At 38.1% G+C, this 27,048-nt stretch overlaps 1 protein-coding gene across 3 annotated transcripts; it reads left to right on the forward strand.

Annotated features, from left to right (window-relative positions):
• Nucleotides 1-826: 826 nt before the first annotated feature.
• On the forward strand, nt 827-27,048 carry TM4SF18 (transmembrane 4 L six family member 18). Of its 3 annotated transcripts, none has more exons than XM_006936337.5 (6): nt 838-1,026; nt 1,130-1,323; nt 4,361-4,450; nt 19,908-20,050; nt 24,084-24,264; nt 26,796-27,048. In XM_006936337.5, the coding sequence occupies exons 2-6, from the start codon at nt 1,147-1,149 to the stop codon at nt 26,805-26,807; spliced, it is 603 nt and encodes a 200-aa protein (XP_006936399.1). In that variant the 5' UTR covers nt 838-1,026; nt 1,130-1,146; the 3' UTR covers nt 26,808-27,048. The 3 variants fall into 3 exon arrangements, with proteins under 3 accessions (XP_006936400.1, XP_006936399.1, XP_006936398.1); XM_006936336.5 differs by lacking the exon at nt 26,796-27,048 and adding an exon at nt 25,023-25,734 and having other exon boundaries at nt 848-1,026; XM_006936338.5 differs by lacking the exons at nt 4,361-4,450; nt 26,796-27,048 and adding an exon at nt 25,023-25,734 and having other exon boundaries at nt 827-1,026.

The raw sequence follows: 27,048 nt of genomic DNA on the forward strand, positions 1-27,048 counted from the left end.
TCCTTCCATATCACCTGACACTGTGGTTTGAACACATAATCTTGTTTAATCTCCACGTTTTTCTTCTCAGGAAGGTAACTTTTTTTTTTTTTTAATTCCCATTTCATAGATGAGGAAGTTGAGATTAAGAAAGTTAAGTTGAGCAGGGTTCTGACGTTACCAATAAAGGAGCGGCAACGAGGCCGGGCAATCCTTGAGTTCCTTACCACCATTGTCTACATCATTTTTAACATATTAGTGTCAGAATTCCTTCCCTTAATCCTTTCCTCATGCCATCCAAATTGGAGGAGATCTGTGACTCTTTCAATTTAAGACAATCATTTGGAATGGAGAATTCTTAAATCCTTGTTTCAAACTTTTTGCTCATAAAGTCTTAATCAAATTACCCAAATTCTTTTACCCATTTTCCTAAACAGTAAGAAAGATATGAATTTAATTCTGTTATTATTTTTCAGAGAGATAGTAATAACAGGTATGAACTCTTAGAAGGAAAGCTTTACTGGTATTACAACAGTAAACTCACCAACAGTGTTATCTTGTTTTTCTCACTCACCAGCCTGTCTCTTTCTTTGTTCTTTTTGTGGCCCCTACAGTTTGAACAAAGTTTGGTGATAGTGAGCACAAAATAAAGAACATTGAATAAAAGGCTGGTATATAAAGTCAGGATATTTGAGCAAGCGTAACACATACTATGCTATGATATAAACTCTCTTGTTCACTGTTGGATGAAATTTGCCAGATTCAGTTCCAACCCCCACAACCCCAACTTCCTTCTTAAAATTATGCTCAGGGTTAAGTCTTCAGTTTTCTAATCCGGAGGAAAATGACTTATTTTAAAATGCAGTAAAAACACCGCATTCCTTTGGCACAGGATGAAGACCAGCTCAGCTCTTCAGCCGTTGATCATTGTCTATTGTTCTCCAAACAGTAAACCACTATTTCACACCAAGAGACTGTGAGCGGCAGTTCTGGCTGAGTCCTGGGCTTCTCATGAATATGAAGTAAAGGGCTCTGACCCAGAAAGTGGTAGGTAATCTCAAAGAGAAAAAAAAAAAAAAAAAAAAAAAAAAGGACAGGTAGGAAGAAAATTAGGTTTTATGTAATTCTACACTCTTGAAATCTCCTGCAGGTTCTGAGCAGGGTAAAATGGGGTCTCGGAAATGTGGAGGCTGCCTAAGTGGTCTGCTGATTCCGCTTGCACTTTGGAGTATAATTGTGAATATATTACTGTATTTCCCAAATGGGCAAACTTCCTATGCATCCAGCAATAAACTCACCAACTACGTGTGGTATTTTGAAGGAATCTGTTTCTCAGGTGTCATGGTAAGTGTGACTTTGGAGACTTGGGATTGCAAAGGGGGATGTTTTTACTAAGAATTGTCTTGTTCCTAGCAGAAATGATGAATAATGGAAAAATCATTCTACTAATCCTGGGTTTGGGATTTGGAAGATGGGTGGGGGTAGAGAGGCTGGTAGTCCGTGAGGACTTGGGAGGGCAGCTTTGTTTTCGGTAAGCTGCCCATTTATGTCATGCAATGTAGGAAATTAGTCCTAATGAAAGTATGTGGGACGCTGGCTTTAGAAATATTATGTCCTCATGAACCCTGTGTGTAGGTTTAAGCTATTTAATTTCCAGTGGCATTGCTCTTTTCCAGAATAGTTTCTATCTGCCCTCACAATTTGTCTAGATTGGAGAGGTATAAAGACCGTGTAGAAATAGAGATTTGGAGATTCAGACAAATTTACATTCAGATATAAGTTCTGCCATTTGTGTCATGAGACCTTGAGCAAGTTACTCAATGTCTTTGAGCCTCAGTATCCTATTTGGAAAATGGGAGTAATGGCATTTACTTTTTAGGGTAATTGTGGGGATTCAATAAAATCTCATGAATGAAGGGCCCAGGATGGAGGCTGATACGTAGTAGGGAGTCAGTGAATATTGTGATTATAGATACTCGATGATGGGCCACATTATCATTAAATAATCTTATATTTTACCCCTAATAATGGAGCATGTTTTTGAAAACTAAATTGAGTTATTTACAGTAAGCATCCATGAGTGTTTTCCTGATGACTTTGTACTCTTTAAGAACAAACTGACAGTAAATCATGTTGGCAACTTAGAGGAAAAAACACTTTTCCTGACCATGTCATATCTAAAAACAGCACATTGTGCACTGTAAGCTTATCATACTTCCAATAACATAAAAAGAAAATGCATTATAATTTATCTCTACATCTTTGTGGGTGTTTATTATGGTATTTGAATAGCTATGATGAAAGGCAGTTTTCATTTGGTTACTATTTTGAATAGCAAGGTAGTCAACTTTAAAGTATTAACACCCAATGCTATTAAAGTTGCTATGTGATAGGTACATAGTGAGTGTTTGGTGATCAGACTATAAATAGATGCAAACCGTTTGGAGAAGATCTTGATATGCTATATTAAGATCCATGAAAATGTCTGAAAATTCATTCTGAGGAAATAATCCATAATAAGGAAATTGATGCACAGATATTTCTGGCAGCAAATAATTAGTAGGAGCACCCTAGCATAGAATTGGCCAAGTAAACTGTGGTACATTCACTTCATATGGTGATGAAAATTATAATTGTGAAGATGTAATAACATGGAAAGTGCATATTATTTGGTGTTAGGCAAAAAAAGATACAAAAATTGTGAATAAATTACGATTGCATCTAAGTAAAATATATACATGTGGTAAAACACTGGGAGTAAATACATAAAAGACATGTGAGGGTGGTGGGATTTGGGGTAATTTTCCTTTAGTATGCTTGAGCCCTGTGTTTCAGTTATTTAGTTATTCAGTTTTTTACAATGAAAAAAAGAAAGGAGTTTCTCTTTCAACACGGGCAATGCCTGTGTTTCTCTTTTGACACAGGGTTCCTGGGTCCAGGTCTAATGATTTCTAATAATATTGGAATGAAGCCTGTTACTATACCTGATGAACCATGCCTTCTCTCACCATTGTTTCCCTCGATATGTAATTGTAATAAATGGACCAGTTGTATGGCATCACTAAGATTAAACCAGAATCTACTAAAATCTGTGATACCTAATGGTGTTGAAAGGAGGAGAATATAGGACTCTTTTGTTTATATTCCGTATAAAATTTAAAACTTGGAAAAAGAACTTGTTCTCTATTTTCCATGGTCAAGGAATTCTTGAAAAACATTATTCTTCCTGCATTGAATCCTTTTTGGAGAAAGAAGAGGAATATAGATAAATAAATAAACAGACAAATGAAAGCTGAAGGAATTTGGAAACTGGAAATGTTGAGTACACATAGTAAAATAGCGATGAACTCAGCTTCAAGATTCAGTCCTGAACATTGAGAGTGAAGGATAGGTAGAGAATTTTCCAGAAGCAATTCACGGTCCATACCTGCCCAAATCAGGAACTGTAACAATAAAGAAATCTATGTTCTTTCCAGAACTTGAGCCCTTTGCCTAAGATACCAAGAAAGGGAAGTAGAATACATTGAACTCTCCCAGACTGTTGGCTTGATAAAGACAAAGCACACTCGAAAATTTGAACCTTAGATGGTTTGAATGCTTAGAGAATTTCAACCGACTTTACTTTGAACTAAGACATGTAGTTTCAATTTATTTTCTTTTTTTTTAAATTTTTTTCATGTTTGTTTATTTTTGAGAGAGAGAGAGAGAGAGAGAGAGAGGGAGAGACAGAGAGCATGAGCAGGGGGAGGGGCAGAAACAGAGAGGGAGACAGAATCCAAAGCAGGCTCCAGGCTCTGAGCTGTCAGCACAGAGCCCAATGTGGGGCTTGAACTTACAAACTGTGAGTGAGATCATGACCTGAGCAGACGTCTGACGCTTAACAGATCACCCAGGCATCCCAAGACCTGTAGTTTCAGATTAACTATGTTTCTTACCTGCATTCCCAGAGGGCAGTAAATGGAGAGAGTCTGGCAAACAGCAAAGTCTGGTGAATGATTTTCCTTTGACCTCCACAACCGAGTCAGTGAGAAATGTGGGTTTGCTGCCCAGGGTGGTATTCCTATGTCCATATCATTTACTGCTTAATCATTAACTTTTGATGACTGGTAATCAGGATAATAATAGCTATCATTTATCAATCACTTACTATAAATCAAGCACTATGTTCAAAATTTTACGTACATTACCTCATAACAACCCAAAGAAGTGAGTCTCCAAAACCATTTTATAGGGAAGGATTCTCAAATTTGCACCGCTAGAAAATGGCAGACCTGGGATTCGAACCCGGGTCCCCTTGGCCCCAGAGTCCCTACTCTAAATCACTGTGCTCTGATTATGACTAGTATTCCATTTCTGATATCTCCTCTCTTTCCTACTACAGATGCTTATAGTAGCAGCAGTTCTTCTTGTACTGGAGAATGATAATAACTGTAAATGTTGCCAGAGTGAAAACTGCAGCAAAACATACATGGTAAGAGCAATAGTACTTTGAGGATGCTTGAGGGAGCCCTGGCTCACTCAGACACATGAAAATGTCGACACTATTATACCCTCTCCATGCTCCTTTCAATTCAGAGCCCAAGAGTTTCCTCAAAAAAATTACCTTTCATTTTGTTTACAGTCTTTCCTCCATCTTTGCCCTGCTGATGTTCTTCCAGAAGTTCAGGATTTAAAGATACACAAAATTAGAAAGTAATACTACCTTTTCCTAACTGGGTTTCTGTGAGTTTATTTTTTTTCCCTTTTCTACTTCATTGAAGGACAAATTTGCAGAAAATAAATAGCATCCATTAAAATTGTACATTACTATGAGTTTTGACAGCCAAATACACTCATGAAACCACCATCACCATCAAGACACAGAACACTTCGCATCAGCCCCAAGAGACTCACCTTTGATCTGCTTTATATCATAATTAGCTTGCACTCAATGTAAATAGATCATGCAGTATCTGTCTCTTGTATCTGGCTTCTTTCAGCATAATGATTAGATTTATCCACGTGTTAGATATATGTGATGTATGTTTTTTGAACTCGGTCTTTAAAAATAATTTAAATAAAATCAAGAGAGAATAATACAACCAAATTTTCTAAGCCTGTGTTCAACAGGCAGGTGCTAGGCTCCTACATTTCCATCATTGTCCTTCTCCTCCTCAAGGTTAGCTTTGAATCTTATTTGCACAGCACTTTATAGTTTTTTAACACTTATCCAGTGAATTAGATGATTGTTATCCATACTTTCTATGAGTTATCTGTGGCTCAAAGGGAACATGTGATGTATTAACTAAAAAGAACTTTACTGGAGGCCTGGCAGGCATATCTTGCAATGGCAGTTGCCCACCTTGGCTGAACATTGCAATCATCTGAGGGCTTGGAGTTGGAATCCCACCTCCAGACACCCTGACCTAGTTGGTCCGAGGTGCAATCAGATTTTAATGTGCAGTCAAGATGGCATGGCCGGCTTTCTTTGACAGATGCCTTTGGATGACTAAAGTAGCTGCTAAATTTAGAACTGTGCTCCTGGTGGAGAAGAATTGAAAACTTGAAATGCACTCTGTGCACGTGCATGCACATATGCACTGTGTGTATGTGTTTTCTTAACCAACTGACTCGGCATCCCCCTGTAGCTGCTGGTATTATGCTTATGGAAACGCTTGCAAAATGGCTTAGGTGAAGCAGTAGATTCAGGTAAACATTAACCTATGATACTCAGGGAATCTCTAGAAAACAAACCATGTGCCATTAAGTTTGTAATAAAAATAAATGTGTCCATTTTGCCTTGACTCACTTTTAGCATTTCCGGCACAAATGGATGCTATAAACAGTGTGGAGTCTGGACAAGGTCTTAAAATGAAATTGAACGAGATGACTGGCATCTCAAAGGGAAGAGCAGGGGGAAGGGAGGAAGCATTCCCTGGATTCTCTGCTTAGCTCTTTCAAGGAAGGCTCTCGAATAGGGTCCCAGTTTATATGCCCCCGGGAGTCAATACCTGATGGAAAAGAGAGAAGTTAGCCTGGTAGCCATTAGAGCAAGATTTCTGTTTAAGGAAGAGAGGAAGCTGCTACTGAAGTCCAGCCAAAGTTATCACGACAACACTGGGCAACGTTTCTCCGTTGTCAATAGAAAGTAGAAATACAGAGTTTTATGTAAAACTTCTCAGTTATGTTGGTAATTAATTGTAATTTAAATTAAATAAAGCACATCTTGCAGGCTAATTGTGAGTCTGCACCAGTTTGCAACTGCTAAAGTTCTGTGATGGAAATTGATTCACTTTACAGTGGAGAAAAAGTTTTCCTCAAGTTTCCTTCCTCCTTAACAAAAACATACCTCCATTACTCTTTATTTATTAACCAAAACACATGCCTTTTTTAAAAAACAAAATAAAACACATCCTTCCTTTTTTGCATACAGAGTTGTATACTACTACTTATAGTAGTTTTGTTTTTTTCATGGTTTTGATTACATATATTCACTAGAATTCTTAACTCTTAGAAACCTTAACTGCAAGGGAAAACCAGGAAGTAAGCAATTGTGAAGTGTTGTATATCAACATTCAGTTGATTGGCAAATTCATGAATATGCTATTTCATAATTCCTTTAGTTTGCCATTAATAAAACATATGCTTTGATTTTTATTTTATTCTATCTTTGGCAAAGGGCTGGCATAAACTTGTGGTCGTGATTTGATTAGCATTGTTTTTTTTAATTTAATTAATTTTTTAAAAGTTATATCAAAGTTAGTTAGCATATAGTGCAATAAAGATTTCAGGGTAGATTCCTTAATGCCCCTTACCTGTTTAACCCATCCCCCCTCCCACAACCCCTCCAGTAACCCTCTGTTTGTTCTCCATATTTAAGGGTCTCTTCTGTTTTGTCCCCCTCCCTGTCTTTATATTATTTTTGCTTCCTTTCCCTTATGTTCATCTGTTATGTATCTTAAAGTCCTTGTATAAGTGAAGTCATATGATACTTGTTTTTCTCTGACTAATTTCACTTAGCACAATACCCCCTAGTTCCAACAACATAGTTGCAAATGGCAAGATTGTATTCTTTTTGATTGCCAAGAAATACTCCATTGTGTATATATACTACCTCTTCTTCATCCATTCATCCATTCGATGGACATTTGGGCTCTTTCCATACTTTGGCTATTGTTGATAGTGCTGCTATAAACATGGGGGTCAATGTGTCCCTTCAAAACAGCACACCTGTATACTTTGGATAAATACCTAGTAGTGCAATTGCTGGATCATAGGGTTGTTCTATTTTTAATTTTTTAAGGAAACTCCATACTATTTTCCAGTATGCGAAATGTAATGTCCTGCATTCCTACCAGTAATGTCCTGCATTCCTACCAGCAGGACAAAAGAAATCCTCTTTCTCCGCATCCTTGCCAACATCTGTGGTTGCCTGGGTTGTTAATGTTAGCCATTCTGATAGGTGTGAGGTGGTATCTCATTGTGGTGTTGATTTGTATTTCCCTGATGATGAATGATGTGGACCATTTTTACATGTGTCAGTTGGCCATCTGGATGTCTTCTTTGGAGAAATGTCTATTTATGTCTTTTGCCCATTTCCTCACTGGATTATTTTATTTTTGGGTGTTGAGTTCAAGAAGTTCTTTATAGATTTCAGATACTAACCCTTTATCTGATATGTTGTTTGCAAATATCTTCTCTCATTCCGTCTGTTGCCTTCTAGTTATGCTGATTGTTTCCTTCGCTGTGCAGAAGGTTTTTATTTTGATGAGGTCCCAATAGTTCACTTTTGCTTTTGTTTCCCTTGCCTCTGGAGATGTGTTGAGTAAGAAGTTCCTACAGCCAAAAAGAGGTTTTTGCCTGCTTTCTCCTTGAGGGTTCTGATGGCTTCCTGTCTTACATTTAGGTCTTTCACCAATTTTGAGTTTACTTTTGTGTATGGTGTAAGAAAGTGGTCCAGGTTCATTCTTCTGCATGTCGCTGTACAGTTTTCCCAGTCCCACTTGCTGAAGAGACTGTCTTTATTCCACTGGATATTCTTTCCTGCTTTGTCAAAGATGAGTTGGCCATATGTTTGTGGGTCCATGTCTGGGTTCTCTATTCTGTTCCATTGATCTGAGTGTCTGTTTTTGTGCCAGTACCATACTGTCTTGATGATTACAGCTTTGTAATACATCTTGAAGTCTGGGACTATGATGCCTCCTGCTTTGGTTTTCTTTTTAAAGATTGCTTTGGCTATTTGGGTCTTTTCTGGTTCCATACAAATTTTAGGATTGTTTGTTCTAGCTCTGTGAAGAATGCTGGTGTTATTTTGATAGGGATTGCATTGAATATGTAGATTGCTTTGGGTAGTATTGACATTTTAACAATATTTGTTCTTCCTATTCAGAAGCATGGAATCTTTTTCCATTTTTTTGTGTCTTCTTCAATTTCTTTCATAAGCTTTCTATAGTTATTCAGTGTATAGATTTTCCACCTCTTTGGTTAGATTTATTCCTAGGTATTTTATGGTTTTTGGTGCAATTGTAAATGGGATCGATTCCTTGATTTCTCTTTCTGTAGTTTCATTATTGGTGCATGGGAATGCAACCAATTTCTGTACATTGATTTTATATCCTGAAAACTTTGCTGAATTCAAGGATCAGGTCTAGTAGTTTTTTGGTGGTATTTTTTGGATTTTCTATATTAGAGTATCATGTCATCTGCAAAGAGTGAAAGTTTGACTTCCTTCTGGCCGATTTGGATGTCTTTTATTTCTTTGTGTTGTCTGATTGCTGAGGCTAAGACTTCCAATACTATGTTGAATAACAATGGTGAGAGTGGACATCCCTGTGTTGCTCCTGACCTTAGGGGGAAAGCGCTCAGTTTTTCCCCATTGAGGATGATATTAGCATTGGGTCTTTCATGCATGGCTTTTATGATCTTGAGGAATGATCCTTCTACCCCTTCTTTCTTAAAAGTTTTTTATCAAGAAAGGATGCTGCATTTTGTTAAATGCTTTCTCTGCATCTTTTGAGAGGATCATGTGTTTCTGTCCTTTCTTTTATTGATGTGATGAATCACATTGATTGTTTTGCAGATATTGAACCAGCCCTGCATCCCAGGTATAAATTCCACTTGGTTGTGGGATTTTTTTAATGTATTGTTGGAGCCAGTTGGCTAATATCTTGTTGAGGATTTTTGCATCCATGTTCATAAGGGAAATTGGTCTGTAGTTCTCCTTTTTAGTGGGGTCTTTGTCTGGTTTTGGAATCAAGGTACTGCTGGCTTCATAGAAAGAGTTTGGAAATTTTCCTTCCATTTCTATTTTTGGAACAGCTTTAAGAGGATAGGTGTTAACTCATCCTTAAATATTTGGTAAAATTCCCCTGGAAAGCCATCTGGCCCTGGACTCTTGTTTTATGGGAGATTTTTGATTACTAATCGATTTCTTTACTGGTTATGGGTCTGGTCAAATTTTCTATTTCTTCCTGTTTCATTTTTGGTAGTGTATATGTTTCTAGGAATTTGTCCATTTCTTCCAGATTGCCTATTTATTGACATATAACTGCTCATAGTATTCTCTTCTTATTGTTTTTATTTCTGCTGTATTGGTTGTGATCTTTCCTCTTTCATTCTTGATTTTATTTGTTTGGGTCCTTTTCTTTCTCTTTTTGATCAAACTGGCTAGTGGTTTATCAGTTTTGTTAATTCTTTCAAAGAACAAGCTCCTGGTTTCATTGATCTGTTCTGGGTTTGTTTGTTTGTTTGTTTGTTTGTTTTTGTTTTGATAGCATTGATTTCTGCTGTAATCTTTATTATTTCCTGACTTCTGCTGGTTTTGGGTTTTATATGCTGTTCTTTTCTCATCTCTTTAAGGTGTAAGGTTACCTTGTGTATGTGAGACCTTTCTTCCTTCTTTAGGAAGACCTGGATTGCTATATACTTCCCTCTTATGACTGCCTTTTTTGTGTCGCATAGGTTTTGGGATGTGGTGTTATCATTTCCATTGGTTTCCATGTACTTTTCAATTTCCTCTTTAATTTCTTGTTTAGCCCATTCTTTCTTTAATAGGATGTTCTTTAGTCTCCAAGTATTTGTTATCTTTCCAAATTTTTTCTTGTAGTTGATTTCAAGTTTCACAGCATTGTGGTCTGAAAATATGCATGGTACAATCTCTTTCTTTTTGTACTTGTTGAGGGATGATTTGTGTCCAGTATGTGATCTATTCTGGAGAACGTTCCATGTGCACTGTAGAAAAATGTATATTCCGCTGCTTTAGGATGAAATGTTCTGAATATTTCTGTTCAGTCCATCTGGTCCAGTGTGTCATTCAAAGCCATTGTTTCCTTGTTGATTTCCTGTTTAGATGATCTGCCCATTGCTATAAGTGGGGTGTTGAAGTCCCCTACTATTATGGTATTATTATCATCAATGAGTTTCTTCATGTTTGTGATTAATTGATGTATATATTTGGGTGTGCCACATTTGGAGCATAAATGTTTACAGTTTTTAGGTTTTCTTGGTGGCTAGACCCCTTAACTATGATATAATATCCTTCTTCATCTTTTGTTACAGTCTTTATTTTAAAGTCTAGATTGTCTGATATAAGTATGGTACTCCGGCTTTGTCGACCATTAGTACGATAGATGGTTCTCCATCCCCTTACTTTCAATCTGAAGGTGTCATTAGGTCTAAAGTGGCTCTCTTGTAAACAGCATATAAATGGATCTTGTTTTCTTATCCATTCTGTTACCCTATGTCTTTTAACTGGAGCATTTAGTCCATTGATGTTTAGAGTGAGTACTGAAAGATAGGAATTTATTGCCATTATGATGCTTGTAGAGTTGGAGTTTCTGGTAGTGTTCTCTGGTCCTTTCTAGTCTTTGTTGCTTTGGTCTTTTTTTCTTTTCCTATCCTTTCTTTTCTTTTCTTTTCTTTTCTTTTCTTTTCTTTTCTTTCTTTCTTTCTTTCTTTCTTTCTTTCTTTCTTTCTTTCTTTCTTTCTTTCTTTCTTTCTTTTCTGTCTTCTCTCCCCTCAGAGATTCACCCTTAAATTTTCTTTCAGGGCTGGTTTAGTGGCCATGAACTCCTTTAATTTTCATTTGTCTGGGAAACTTTTAATCTCTCCTTCTATTTGGAATGATATCCTTGCTGGAGAAAGAATTCTTGGCTGCATATTTTTCTGATTCAGCACATTGAATATATCCTGCCACTCCTTTCTGGCTTGCCAAGTTTCTGTGGATAGGTCTTCTGCAAACCTGATCTGTCTTCCCTTGTAGATTAAGGACTTTTTGCCCTTTGCTGCTTTCATGATTCTTTCCTTGCCTGAGTCTTTTGTAAATTTGACTATGATATGCCTTGCTGATGGTCTATTTTTGTTGAATCTTATGGGAGTCCTCTGTGCTTCCTGGATTTTGATGTCTGTCTTTTCCCAGGTTAGGAAAGTTTTCTGCTATGATTTGCTCACATAACCTTTCTACCCCTTTTTTCTCTTCATCTTCTGTTACCCCTGTGATTCTGATGATGTTCCTTTCTAATGAGTCACGGATTTCTCTAATTGCCAGATCGTGCTCTTTTGCCTTAGTCTCCCTCTTTTTTCCACTTCATTTGTTTTCCATAAGTTTGTCCTCTATATCACTGTTTCACTGTTCTGCCTCATGCATCCTGCTGCTGTGGCATCCATTCAAGATTACAGCTCAGTTATAGCATTTTTTAATTTCATACTGACTAGATTTTACTACTTTTGTCATTGTAGACAGGGATTTTAATCTATTTTTGACCCCAGCTAGTATTCTTATTGTTGTGATTCTAAATTCTGGTTCAGACATCTTGCTTGTATCTGTGTTGGTTAAGTGCCTGGCTGCCTTTTCTTCCTGCTCTTTCTTTTGGGGTGAATTCCTTCATTTCATCATTTTGAAGGAAGAAAAGGAATTAATAAGGTAAAAAAATAAAATTAAAAAATTAAAAACACCTCCCCACCCCCCCCCCCCCCACACACAAAAGAATCAAATAAACAATGTTAGATCCTAGGTGTGTTTTGGTCTGGTTGTTAAAAGGAGTTTTATTGATTAGAGAAAAAAGGGGGGAGGGGAGGAAAACGTTTGAAAATTTGAAAAAATGAATACACTGAAATAAAATGAAATGATGGACGTAAAATAGAATTTGAGAAATTCACAAAAAAGTAAAGAATACAGTAGAAAAAAATAAAGAAAAATATCTTTAATGAAAATTAAAAATAAAAAAAATTTTTCTCTTTCTGTATTCAAGAAAAAGAAAAGAAATGAAAAAGAGAAAAAAAATCAAATAGATGGACCAGTGAACATACTGAAATGCGATTGACATTGCATCGTTTTCCCCTAGAAGTCAAACTATGAAGCAATTTATAGTCCATGAACTAAGCAGGCAGAGAGATTTGTGTTCCTGAAGAGCAGTTTGCCCAGTTGTGTGGGGCTTAGTATAATGGCTCCATCCTCCACTAGATGGCGCTGCTTAGCTTACTGGGGTGGATTGTTGTCGTGGCGCTTGTAGATGTATATGCCCATGCGCGGGAGAAGTGAAAATGGCATCACCCAGCTACCCAGACTTCGGGGAGAAGTCTTTTCTCCCGGATCAGCAATCACGCACCTGTCCTTTGTCTCCGGCTTCCATTCACTCCCCGCTTTTACACTGTCCGTAACCAAGCGTGGTCAGGTTGCCAGGAGGCACCTCCCTCCTGAATTTTATCTCAGATGCAGCTGTGTCTCTCGACACCTCACTTCTGAGGGACTGCGGCTTTGACCTGTTCAGACCTTCTGGGGGAGCGTTCACAGAGCAATGGCCAGGTGACGACCCCACCCAGGAACGTTCATGGACCATGCTTCTGCCAATGCCCAGAGACTGCAGCTGGGTGCCAGCCCGCCCTAGAAAATGTTCACGCAACCGTGTAGCAGCAGCGTTTCAGGGATTATGGAAAATCTCAACACATGGCTGGCACCAGGCTTCACTGTTGACCTTGTTCCAGCACCAGCGAATGTAGTTGCTCTCCAGGGTCTCCGGACACCTTTGCCTGTAAGGCCGTGGGGGAGGGCACACAGCCTCCACCATATGTCCTCCTAGCAGGGGAACCGCCTCTTTTCTGTGGCCTGAGGACCTTGCTCTCTGCTCTGGGGATTCGTCCTTTCCACCAGAGCACCACCTGGTATCCACTGCGGAGTTTCAAACTCTGTGCTCCCCTTGTTTATAGAGTCTTAGTGGAATTTAAACCCTCTCCTTTCTCCTTTCTCCCTTTTTAGTTCAGTCCCTGCGGCTGTTTCCACTTTTTCTCCTGCTGCTTTTCACGGGTGGTGCTTTTCCTATACTCTCTCCCCCTTCCCTCTGGAAGCAAAAACAGCTCCCTGCCCTCCACAGCTACTATCTCCCCCAGTTCACCTCTCCATGCAGCGTACCTGCTGAGTTCTGTGGTTTGGGTTGTGCAGTTGTTGTGTTAAACCTCAAATCAGCTTTCTAGATGTGCAGGGTGGTTTAGTATTGATCTGTCTGTATTTCATGGATGCAAGATGCAAAAAAAAACTTCCATGCTGTTCCCCCATCTTGGCTCCTCCTCTGCTATTTTATAATATCTAAAGCATATGTTTCCTCATAGTGTGATTTTTCAGTGTGGCACAAGACATTTACTAACAGACCCAAATATCTTTAGTTCCTCCCTAATAGAAAGAGAAAAGTAGGTAAACTTATGTTCAGTAAGCAACGTTTCAGTAACTTATTTTGTTTGCAAGTGATGTACCTATTCAATGAATTACCATCATTTAACTTGACTTAGTGTAACTTTAAGGTTTTAAGTTAGCAAAAAGATTTTGGAAGCTAATTTAAAACCGATGTATTTTATAAAACCTAATCATTATTGAAAAATTCAATATTAAACTTTTATCACATATGTATTTAACTTGCTCTGAACACTTAGGTTACTTAGATTACTCATGAAGATTTCCTGACACAATAGACAAAGTTAGCTATCATTTTAAGTTATTTTCTGGTTGACAAATTTTGTGAATTATACATATATTAGGCAAGCTTCAAACACCATAGAAATGAAACACCTAAAAAGTTGAACACGCATTTTCTCTCTTTCTCTCAACTGCTGTGCTTGACATACATTCAGCAATTTATTTTTACTGTAGGCTTTTGTTTTAGGTTGAATTTATGGTTCTATATTCTTAAACACACAGTAGAGATAACATAAGTTTCTTTGACTAGTAATCCTAGATAGAAAAAAATTGTATGACTGTGTTATGTTTAATGATGACAACTCTAAAGATATGCTTGTTAGATTTTGTCCCCAACAATTTTTAAACTAGCTTTATTTACCAAGGATTATCCCAGATCTTGTGAACTTAAATTTTTTTAGATTAGTCTGTGTTTCTGAGAGCTTTAAGAATACTTAATTTATATGAGAACTCATTTACCTCTACTCCAATTAGAATAGAACCCTTTTGAGAGATTTTATAAATTGTTTTGGTAATATCATCTGAAGGTAGGAAAATATCACACATCTGTAACATACACATATAGACATAAAGAAACATATAGACAGACACAGAGATTGTACAGCCTTTGTTTTGATACAAAACTCACTAGTTTATAAAAGAGTCCATATTGTGTTTCTGGTAGAAGAAATCATGGCTACCAGCTCAGTTAGCTGTAGCTTTTTACTAAAATTTGTGGAGAAGACTGTTAAGATTTTTATCTGCCCTTGACAAATCATTTTATGAAGTCTGCGGACTAGATTTGGGGTGAAGGAATTTCTATAGCAGTTTTTTTTTTGAAACTCCTCCCCTACCTCCTGGCCCTCCCTCCCCCACCCCTTCAGTCCCAGGAAATTGTGAGCAGTGTTTTAATTATCTCCTGGGATGTTTACATTTCAAAGACATGGTAAGAGTTATAGCTCCCAGGGATAGAGAATATAGAATCCCTTTCAGAAGGAGTTTGGGGGCATATTTGTCTATTATTAAGAGGTCTAGAAAAATTACTATTTAGATTTTTTCCTCTTTTACTGAAGCTTGGGGCAATTCTGTTTCCAATGTCCTGATCTTTTACAACATCTACAGGCATTTCGAGATGAATAGGTTTGGGAATTGGTAAGGATAGATAGGTGGAACTCTGAATTGCTTTTAGCTTCTAGTTCCATAAAGACTAGATTTGTAGGGCAAGGAGAGTTGGTTTTTAATTACTGAAGGAACTGGGTCACAGCCTGAATGTTATCAAGGGACTGGCCCACCCATCCAACTACATTATCTTCAGTTTGCTTCTTTATATCAGGAAGATGAATTTCAACTAAGATGGAAGTAAAAAAATTTCTGTGTTCTAGATTTATAGTGGTGTATCTTTCTAATATTTTCAAAATTATTTCACAAAGCCTTCAGCATCCTTTCTTTCCCTCTGAGGGCCCCATTTCAGCTTAGGAGAGATGGCCTTGATTTTAAGTGTCTATCAGGATCTGAATATGAATTTTCACTTTGGCCAACTTCTGACCATAGAGCCCCTTAAAAAAATTGTTTCAAATATTTAAACCGAAAGTAAGTCCATCACGTGACTCAAAACCAAAAGTAAGTCTATCAAGTGACTCAAAACCAAAACCAATAGTTAACCATGAATATAAAAGATGTCCCCAAAGAGGATGCAAAAGATACAGTCCTCGCAAGATCCAGAACCACTCCCAAAGGTAGCAATAGCAAAGACATAGACACCTCCTCCTGAGAGCTGGTGGACAGTTGGTAGAATGCTAGCCACAAGGGGGGTGCAACCCAATTTCTGTATGGCGTATTCTTGGGGGCCCAATCTGACAGTTGGTCATCTCCAAGAACTGACACTTGCCTGCCTGACAGGCAGAAAGCCAAGCCAAGTTCTCAGAACTCAAATAAGAGACAAACAGGAAAGTGATAGCTGTTCCTGGAAGGGAAAGGATCAATAACTAATGGATGACTTGAAACCAGATTTTAACCAGAGTTACAATCCAAAGAACCAATTCTGACTATGTTTTTCTCCTGCCAATCTGAGTCTGAAAAGGAAAAGACTCCTACCACCTTTGTTCGACCAGTCCCCCACAGGCAGAGAGCCAAACAACTGACATGGCAAGAATTCTGTGGATTTTGTCAGAGATCCAGGATCTCTAACTGTAGCTCCTGAACTGAGCAAGGTGTCCCTGGCCAGTGTGCCCTGTGTTGGGTGCCAGAAACTGTGGGGGAGAAAAGTTTTACTCAGCTCTCTTACGGTTCCCGGCTCAGTCTGAAAATGAAAACTGACAGATTAACCAGAGAAAGGCATACACATTTTATTAAGATTTTACGTGTACATGGGAGCCTTCACAAGAGAATGAAGACCTGAAGAAGTCAGAGTAGCAAGTTTCTGTGCCTTTTACATAAAGAAACAGCAATGAATTTGTGAAGAATTGGTAGGGGCACCTGGGTGGCTCAGTCGGTGGGGCAACTGACTTTGGCTCAGGTCATGAGCTCACGGTTTGTGGGTTTGAGCCCCATGTTGGGCTCTGTGCTGACAGCTCAGAGCCTGGAGCCGCTTCAGATTCTGTGTCTCCCTCTCTCACTTCCTCCCCTGCTAGTTCTCTGTCTCTCTCTGTCTCTCAAAATTAAATAAATGTTTAAAAAAAAATTTTTTTTAAAGAATTGGCAAGAGTGAGGGGTTTGGGCTAGGGGTAGTAAGTGGTGAAGAAGTAACTAGGAAGATAAGGTTTAGTTTATCAAGGTTTGTTTATACAGGTTTCTTGGCCCCAAATTCCCTGTCTCTGCTGATAAGAATGTCTTCCTTCCTCCTGGTACAGAGAGGGTAATAAAACACGGCAGTTTTATGACCTGTTTCAGCGAAGAAGGGCAAAGAGGTTGGGACCGGTCAGAGTGACCATCCTGCTTCCGCCATTTTCTTGAACTCCTTCAGTTTAAGTTATTCACTATGCTAAGGTGCCATGTTTTGGGGGTGATCTGAGCCCTATTAACTTATTGCTTGCTCTTCATTCTTCTGTGGAGCCTCATTTTCTACCAAAATGCTGTAGGTTGTTATCCCTGGAAGCAACTATCAGCTAAATCAAGGTACTTGGAATAATAGATAATATTTTAATTATATTTACACTTTTCAAATAATTTTTATATCCACTCTGTCCTTTAATTTTGAAACAGTCCTGTTACGGAGTTACTATAATCATCTATATCATTTACATTTTATAGAAGATGAAACTGTAACTCAGAGAGATTCTAATTCTGGATTTATTTTGAGGCTTATCTGGGTTGTGTAATGGTATGCACTCATTAGACTGTAACTTATATATGTACACACACATACGTATTATTCTATGGTTGCCAGTTTCCCCAAATGAAAAAATTCTTCACTGATCTTTCCAGTGAATGTCTTAAGAGCACATTTGGTAAACAAGGAGCTCAATCTTTTCAAAACATCCTTCTTCCTTTTTGGAAGACTGCATCAGTGAATAGGTAAACTTTCTTTATAAAGTGTAACAAACAGTAATCTACCGTTAAAAAAAAAGGGTAAGTGTGTTTATCGCATCCCACGATGGGGCAACATTCTATTAAAGTCAATATGAAAAATATAATTTGAAAGATATTTTAATCATATGTGAAGACATCAATGAAATAATACCAAATAGGTAAAAAGCAGAATTGTTCTTTTCTTATGTTTTTAAAGTATATTTTTCTGATTTTCCATAATGAGCATGTATTAATGTTATTAATCGGTAAAATAATGCTAACTTACTTGAAATATATATGATTTGAGATTACTTTAGTTCCAAAAAAATCACAGGGTTGTTTTGCTCAGTTTTCCTGGTTTCAGTTTTTGAGTTTATTGTTAACTAGCTTGGCTGTTCTACTCTCACTTGAAAGCAACATTTCTAAAACTAGATTAAATTGTCTCCCAAACCAAACTACCCTTCTTGGCATTCCTATTTCTGTCCTTTTTGTTCAAGTTCCAAACTCTGGAATTTTTTTTTTCAGTCCATCTCCAGCTACCTATTTCCATCCCAATGTCTTTTCTTTAGCTCATCTCTTTGTCACCTCAATTTAAAGTTGTCTCCACATGGAATCCTTATCTTGGGCTCTGTCACTTCCAGCTAGCATGCTGTCACTGCCAGAGCCATCTTTCAAAATTATGTATTTGCTCACGTCATTTCCTTGCTCAAAAACCAAGTACATGGCTTGTTGGAAAAAGAGCTATTCTGGGTCTTTATCAATTCAAAATGAACTTGGTACATTTTGTTTCAGGAAGCAAGGAGGTGCTCAAGGAATGATAGGGGTATCTCAAAGGGTACAGGAATTGACTTAATAAGATGTTCCCACTGCCATACTTGGACCAAATGAGCATCTAAAAGAATAATAACAGTTATGAATTATAACACATTGAATTAGAAAATCCATGAGTCCACAATAATAGGAAGTTAAAAATGCAGAAGAAACGATAGAATTAGAGAAGTGGCACCCTGCAATCAATCACTGTGATAACTGGTGATCAGTGGATATGAGGATCATCAGTGGATGGTAAAGCCATTAGTTGAAATGTCCTTAGGGAATAGCATATGACACAGTCTCAAAGTATTACCGCACAAATTACTAGTTGCAAGGTGGCATATGTTTATAGATCTGAAAAACATCACCTTAACCAACAGATCAAAAGCATCACCGATTGTAGTGAGAGGCCCATAATGTATGCACATCCATTAGGTGTTCTTGACAAAATGTTGAACCTAAGTTTGGTTGTGAGGAAGCAATCAGAAAACCCCAGGTTGTGGGACATTCTATGAGGCAACTTGCTGGTATTCTTCAAAAACAGTTTAATATTCTAAAAAACTAAAAGGCAGCAAGACTAATGTAGATTAAAGGAAACTAAAGAGATGTAACCCTGTGTGTAAATTTTCATTGGGTCCTGTACAAAAAAGTAAAAAACAGTTGCAGAATAGTAGAATATCTTTATTTTGGGGAGATATGTACTGATGTGTTTAGGTGTGAGATATCACAATATCCACAACCTATTTTCAAGGGGTAAAGCAACAAAAATGTGTAAATAAATAAAGATATGTGCATGTATATGTGCATATACATACAGAAAAAGGGAGAGCAAGCAAAAATGGTAAAATATTCACAGATGGTGAGTCTAGATAAAGAGTATACAGAGGTATATTGACTATGCATTCAGCCTTTTGGTAGATTAAAAAAAAATAATGAAATGCCACTGGATATAACAAGTTGCACTCATTTTGTAAGCAACTCAAGGGCTGAGTCATGTCCAATAACCTCATTTCCCCAGCATTAGCACCCCATGTCAATCTGGTCTTCATAAACTTCTCCCCTCTGATGCTTGATAGGAGCCCTCTCTTAGGTCAGACCAGTCTACTTACGCTTACAACTCTGCTTGTACCCATCTGCCTATGAATACTGCTCATTCTCTCTACTCAAATGAAAACGTTCTCCTCCTCATCAACACCATCCTCACCTGAACATAAATATGGTCACCTAGGCTGACACCTGCTGTTTCCCCCTCATATTTATATAAGTGAAGATATTCACATATCATCCTCACATGAGAAAAGCAATGGTCATAGCTTGATTCTTAGAGAACCCACGCTACCTAGAAAATAACGTCTTCAATAAAGAAATATAGGTTGATTGATCACACACCTTCACTGCATTAATGTACGATCATTATTTTGATATCAAAATTCCATAAGAAAGGAACAAATTTACTAAATTAACTAGTTTCCTCTGTGGAATGCCGAGCAAAAAGTCATTTTAAAAACTTATTTTAAACATTAGGTGCTTTTGAATTAAGTGTTTCCATTTTTATGTGGACATTTGGTATTACACAGTCTGCAGTAGGCATGGATGAGTAGGGGAAGGTACCTATCTGATCATTTATCCACAATATCTCCTTGTCTCATCCTATAGCATTAACCGTCTTCTTCTATGTTTAATTTAGACACTGCTGTCAATGATTTTTTCTTCCCTTGGAATTGCTTTCTCTGGATACTGCCTGGTCATATCTGCTCTGGGCCTTGTTCAGGGTCCATACTGCCGCACTCTCGATGGCTGGGAGTACGCCTTTGAAGGCACTGCTGGACGGTAAGGAATAATTCTCCAAATCAAGAGGCTCAGTAAACCAGAAACACCTGGCTTCATGCTCCTGCTCCCTTTCCATGATAACTTTGGGGTTCCATGTGGGTACGTTAGTGCAGAATTTTCCTATTAGTTTAATAACACACAGACCAATTTCTTCCTACACAGATCTCTGGTTAGATGGAGGGTTTTTTTTTTGCCAGTCTTTTAATGTCCTATGCATTCACTATTTTGAGGCTGATGTGGAGATATCCAAATGAAATGTGTGTTTTTCCTATACTTCAGAACAAAGCTTTGTGGTTATTGTGGTCTGGCAACTGCTGGAGCCTGGGACTTGAGTGGTTCTAGCAACTCAATCTTGTTTTGTGGCCAATTTGGATGTGTGGTCCGTTACAGATGGGAAGGGGCTTGGCTGGGAAAGAATCACAGTACCCATGGATGATGTTACCCATGCTATGCCATCAAGGACAACACAGAGATAGAACTGGGCAGGGTGAGCAGCAAAGTGCAGAATGAGATCCAGGGACATGACCAGGTGCAGGAGTTTATGGAGGAGCCAGGAGATTATCTAGCATGTATTGAAGAAGAATCTAGGGCAGTAGCCTTACTTAGAGGGCTGGTGGTTCAGTCAGGTGTTGAGGAACCCAATCCTAGATCGAAGAACACCTCACACTGACATTGAGCCTACCAGCACCTGGTTTATTGACCTGCCAGCACCTGTAGAAACAGCTCTAGAGGAAGCAGGGCCCAGTCGGAGATATAGGAGAGGTTCATTGAATCTCTCCCTGTCTCGTCTTGTGCTCAGAATTCTAATGGTATAAACTGAGGGAGTGTCAGTATCACTCCGTAGGGAAGTTACAGTTTCTTCTCAACACCATGTGATTGGGTCTATTGTTCAAGGCCCACATTCATTTGAATGCTTACATGCTCACCTAGGCCTGCATTGCAAAGCTACTTCTGTGCCCATAGTCGCCTTTGTTCATTCTGAAGCTTCCAGTGCCACGTGCTTGAGCAGAGCTCTCTTTCAGGTCAGGGGAACTAGAAAATAACTCTGAGCACTCTTGTGGGACACAAGGGGCTTAGGAAAGGGGACCTAATGTAGAAAATCCCACTGGGTGCAAAAAATCATTTTTTGTGCCATCATCCCCTGAACTTTCCTCCATACCCAAACCAATGAAGACTTCCCCTTCAAAGCAAGAACCTCAGACTTCTCACATGCCTCTCCATTACTCTTTAAAGTTGCCCTTGATAGTCATATTCATCCAATCCCAACTATATACAAATATTTGGAGGTAAAACATCGGCAGCCACGAAGGGAAGTTAAGTCTCTGGTCTCCTAAAGAAATTTCCAAGGCTTGGCAAATTCTGGGTGAAACAAGTGTTAATGTTGAAATTCTACAAATCAGTTATTGATTTGCACATTTATGCAACAAATATTTATTGAGCACCTACTATGTTCAGGTCTTGAATTAGGTGCTAGAGAGTCAAAGATAAATTACATAGGTTTACTTCCCTCTAGGAGCTCAGACAGACCTTACCGAATAGAATGCTAAGATGGGAGCTTTTTGGAGCAGAGGGTCTTCAATGCTTATACATCTGGGTTCAAGTCTTCTATATGCTACTTACAAAATCTATGACTTAAACAAATATCCCTAAGCCTCTGTAAATGGGAGATCATGATCATTTCTATCTCATAGAACTCACAATTAAATGGAAGGAAACCACAAATTAGATTTCATAAATGCTTAAGACATGCCAGCTTTTATTACTAACATCATTACCCTGTGTAATCTTTTATGCCACATGAGGTCCTCCACCTGCCCAGGTGGGGTGGGGTGGGGTGGGGGGCAGTAGATACAGCCGCTGACATGGTGACTGGTAAGGATCCTGAATCAGTTTCATTCAACAGGTATTTGTTGATCTTTGCCATGTACCAGGCACTGCTTTAGGTCTTAGACCTGGCTATTCAGGGGTGCATAAATCACAATGAGGCTCTCAGAGTACACAGTTTAGTGAGGGAATAGATATAGATACAGATAAGATAAAATTACAATATAATAAAGTAAAAGTTGTGATAGAGTCGTATATGGAGGTTGTGGAGGAAAGGACTATCAGAAAAAGTGTCTCTATTCCTTCCAGACCCTGCTAATGCACTTATGAGCCTGTGGTTTACACAAAGAATAAATAGCACCATAGTCTGGGAGAAAAATCAAAGCCCTGCACATCACCTTGCTTAAAAGTGTTGGGTGATCTGTGCATAGCATATACTGGGAACAGTCTAGAGTAAGGATCTTGAAGGGATTAGCTTCCCTAGTGGCTGAGACTGAGTTAAGAGTATGAGGGTGTATGAAATGGGTCTAGGGTAATAGTAACAGAAAATTATATCTGTACCATGCTTTACAGGCTCCAAAGCATTTTTTACACACTTTTCAACAAATATTCATAATAACCCTAGGGTTAGATATATTAAGCCCATTGTCCAAATAAGCCTCTAGAGGTCAGAGAGGTAAAGTCTCTTGCTCAAGATCCTACAGATTCAGGAGTTCCATATTGAATACTCTTTGCCACTTGAGACCTAAGGGCCATTAACAATATCAGGAAATTCTCAGAGTGCTTCTGAGTGTCCTGGAGCATAGAGAGTAGGAAATAAAGAGAGGAAACAGAGAACGAAAGAAATAGGAGAGAAATGGAGGGGGGAGAAGGAAAAACTAAGGGAAGAGAGAAGTCATGGTGGTAGTCATGGTGCATCCTCAAAATGCAGAATTCATCTCTTTCTACCACAGATGCTAATGCTCAAGGCCACTTGTCCAGTACCCAGGTTGCCTTAGTTGCTGTCTTAAGGAAAAGCATATTGCTGTTGACAAGACATTTATAAACAACTCTGCCATATAAATAGGTTCGATTATTTTTGTTTGGGGAATTTTCTGAGGAGGCCAGTTTTCCATTTTGATTCAGTTGAACAGTGTCACCCTTAGGACAAGTGCTGATAGCCATAGCATATCTGGAAGTGAGCATAAGTCAGCAGGGTAGATTCAGCATGGTTTTAAGATTATCTTCATAGTAGTTTAATTCTCACAATCTAGTGCAAAACTAAACTAATTGAACCTTTCAATCTTTTGCATTCCCACCTCAGAATCTAAATCTTAGCAGCAGTCAAGCAGCAATGTTCTAAAGTCACCCTGTGGACTCCAAACCAGGAACAATAGTATCACTGGGAACTTAAAAAATCTTGGGGCGCCTGGATGGCTCAGTCAGTTAGGTGTCTGACTCTGGATTTCGGCTCAGGGCATGATTTCATGGTTTGTGAGATCCAATGCTTTGTTGGACTCTGCTGGGACAGTGTGGAACTCTCTACCTCTCATTGCCCCTCCCCCACTCGCTGCCTTTCACACGTGCACGCTCTCTCTCAAAATAAATAAAAACCAATTAAAAAAAGAAAAAAGAAAAAGAAATGAAAAATCTTAAGCCCCATCCAGACCTTCCGAATCAGAAATTCTGGGGTATATCTCTGTAACCTGCATTTTCAGAAGCCCTCCAGATAATCCTGATCTATGCTCAAGTTTGAAAACCAGTTTGAAAGGTCTTTGGGACCGAGTCTAGGAATTTCTAGCAGCATTTACCTTTGCTATTTTGCCACATGTGTGATTTTTGTATCTAGCACAAGCTCAGCTTTGTCTCTGACAGCCCAGGCTAACTTCTGGACTTTTAGGGAAATGAACGATCTTCAAGTTTCTTGGTATTGACACATGCTGCCTTTTGTTACTAGTGAACTTATCCATATGTGCTTGCCTTCTAACTGAACTAAAATGGTCTCTGAGGCAGGCATCATGTTTAAATAAGCATAGCCCAATGCTATGCATACTATATATATATATATATATATATATATATATATATATGAATGATTTTTAAATGTATTAATTCACACTTAATAATATTATGTATTTCAATCATATATATTAATTTCCCAAACAGACCAAACATCTGTGGCCTTCTTGCTTGGACCAATCTTGCTGACCATATCCCTCCTCTCTGTCAGTTTCCTTACAGATTCCAGCATCTGGATTCAGTGCCTGGAACCTGCACATGTAGTGGAGTGGAATATCATTTTATTTTCCATTCTCATAGCACTCAGTGGGCTTCAGGTGATTGTTTGCCTCATCAGAGTAGTCACTCAGTTATCCAAGATACTGTGTGGAAACTATTCAGTCATCATCCAGGTAACAGATCATTAGTGGCACCTGTACGTCTTCCATTTTACCCCCACTGTCCAAGATTCAGTGACTCTTGTTAAATGGTTTTTAGACTCCCATCATTTTCTTTCCCTTCCTACTGCCCTCATCTTTACTCAAAAATATTTCATTTTTTTTTATATTCCAATGTGTCTCTTGGCTTGCCTATATGAAATGAATCAATGGAATAGTTATAAAATCTGCACTCAGTGTTTAGTGGTGAAAACAGCAGAAGTGTTTTGCATGAGCAACATTTCAGTGTTCTGTGTAGAAATACCCCAAAGCACAGAGAAGTCTTACTGTTTATTGAGAATTTCCCTGTTCATAAGATAACTGAAGGCTCATAACATTATCCCATTGAAATAATTTCTCTTCTGAATGCTGCTACATTAACCTAATAACTATTCTTTATACTGAATCATTAGCAATTGATTTTAAAGGAGAGAAATCTGTTTTTATCCCTTCAAAACTGCTTCTGCTTCATCTACTAAAATATTGATGTTAATTTAGTTTGGTTGAAACTGCTAAAACTACCCGGCAAGTCCCAAGTGAACAGAAATCATGAGTGAGTAATCTTGCGTCTTATTTAAAAATAATGTACACCCTTCCTGGTAGTTTCAAATATATATTTTCCAAATTCATCATGTTTCGAATATGAAATATAAGTTTAAGTTGCTACATGGATTATGGATCATTAATCAAGCCAAATTTACTACTTTACTCACTTTATTTTTCTTTTTTCATAGCCTGGAATTATTTGAATAAGGACAAGAATGTTTTCCATTATCAAGATATGCCATCTGTTTTTCTCATATCTACTGTATAGACTTAAGGGCAATATTCCAGTGATGATGTTTTCTCCATTTGGTGTTTGTTGTGCCTGCTTATGAAATTTACATTCCTCACTGAATGTGCCAACTATGCTACCTTTCCATTTAGAATATTTTTCTAAGCAATATGTGTCAGGATCTTCAGAAATGTTTATACCCTTTGGTCAAACAAATCCATTTCCAATAATCCATACTATGGAAATAAATAAGAATAGAAGATAAAACTTTATGCAAATATAAATAATACAACATTATTTAATATTCTGGAAAATTAGAAATATCCAACAGTCTAACTTTAGGGGAAGAATTAAATAAAGAGTAGTATATTAGTTGTAATATTATAAAGTCATTACAAAATATGTCACACAATCATTACAAATTACATTTTTAATATTATGAATACTGTTAATTTACAAAACAGATTATAAATCCATGTTTATAGTATATGTATAACCACCTAAAGTAAACACCAAATAATCAAAATTTACAATAAAAACTAAATCTAGAAGGATTTTCAGAAAAATGTCAGCTGTCATTGACTTGGATCATAGGTGACCCTTCCTACTTTTCTATATTTTCTAAATTTTCTTTATTATGTTTTATCATTAAAATACATTTTTAAAACTCATATTTTTACTATTAAGATTTTTTGCTTTTTTCTGTTTAAAGATACTGCGTTTTTCATGTTTTCCTACCTTGAGTATCTATAATATATCATAAAGTAGTACTTAATGTTCAGTAAGGAAAGTAGTGAGGTAGAAAAGACAAAAAAAGTTTTATATAAGCCTATATAATCTTACTGAGCTGTTAGCCTAATTTTCTCATTCCTGATGATGAGTGTGGTGGGCTACAAGAGGTAGCCTTGAAATAAATGATCAGTTGAGGATATGCTCAGTGGGTTAAAGAAAGTGACCATTGATCAGTTGATACCTATATTTTGGGCAGTTACCACTACTTGCATTTATAGAAAAAAAATTAAGTAAAACATTTAGAAACTTTCTACGTATACTTACCATGACTTCTTGGAGAACAGCAGCCATGTTTTATATTTCCCATCATCCATAGGACATAGCATAAAGTGGGCATAGTAGAAACTCAGTGTTGGATATTCATGTCAGGCCCTTCTGCCCGTCATCGTTGCTCTGCTGAACACCTGTCTCCAACATAGGCCCACCAGGCCATAACACTTCTGCCAATTGCCCATTGCTCTCCTCCATGAACACTGTCAACAATACTCTGTCAACACTTGCTCTGTGCCAAAGCTGGGCAGTAGCCTGGAGCAAAGGGGAAAATGCTTCTCTCTTTGGTGCCTACATCCTCCTTTGAGGGCAGCCACCCTGTCCACAGCCTTTGCTGATGTAAGTAAGCATCCTGAAAGAAAGCCATGTTGTATATCAGACGACCTCCATGCCCTGGCCCCAGCAGAAGGAATTGGGATGGGCCCCCAAGCCGTGGGCAGCCTGTTGTTACCGTACGAGCTTTGACTGAGCCACGAGTGAAACACTATCCAAATGAGATTGGTGGTCATTCTTGCTTGAGAATCTCAACTAGGAAGCCAAGAATGAAGCAACCCAGTCACTGCTTTCAGGAAAATAATTAAAGGATGAGAAAGGATGCCAAAATACTGAGAGTATCTGATTACTCCACCAAGCCCATAAACTTGTCATATCCAGCACGCTCTTTCCTTAGGTCTCCCAATGACTCCTCAGTCCTCTTGTAAACAGACTTCTGGAAGGTCAACCCTACCAGTTTGTCAGACACGTTCAGACTGTCTCAGTCTTATTCAGATTCAATACAGCATCATACCTTGAGTGGACCATGAGTAGTCAGACGTCAGCTGAATGACTCCACCACAGAACTGGAAACATTGTCTAAGAACAGGGGTGCAGCCAAATGCAGTACAGTGTATGTATTATTAAATTATTAACACAGCCATCCAAAA

Source organism: Felis catus, chromosome C2, assembly GCF_018350175.1.
Source record: "Felis catus isolate Fca126 chromosome C2, F.catus_Fca126_mat1.0, whole genome shotgun sequence".
Lineage (NCBI taxonomy): Eukaryota > Metazoa > Chordata > Mammalia > Carnivora > Felidae > Felis > Felis catus.

Bases quoted from the DNA above. Each gene is read 5' to 3' on its own strand.
- TM4SF18 (XM_006936336.5), top strand. From the start codon at position 1,147: ATGGGGTCTCGGAAATGTGGAGGCTGCCTAAGTGGTCTGCTGATTCCG. The intron at 1,324-4,360 runs GTAAGTGTGACT...TTCCTACTACAG, and splicing joins TCTGTTTCTCAGGTGTCATG to ATGCTTATAGTAGCAGCAGT. The intron at 20,051-24,083 runs GTAAGGAATAAT...CCTCTCTGTCAG, and splicing joins TTTGAAGGCACTGCTGGACG to TTTCCTTACAGATTCCAGCA.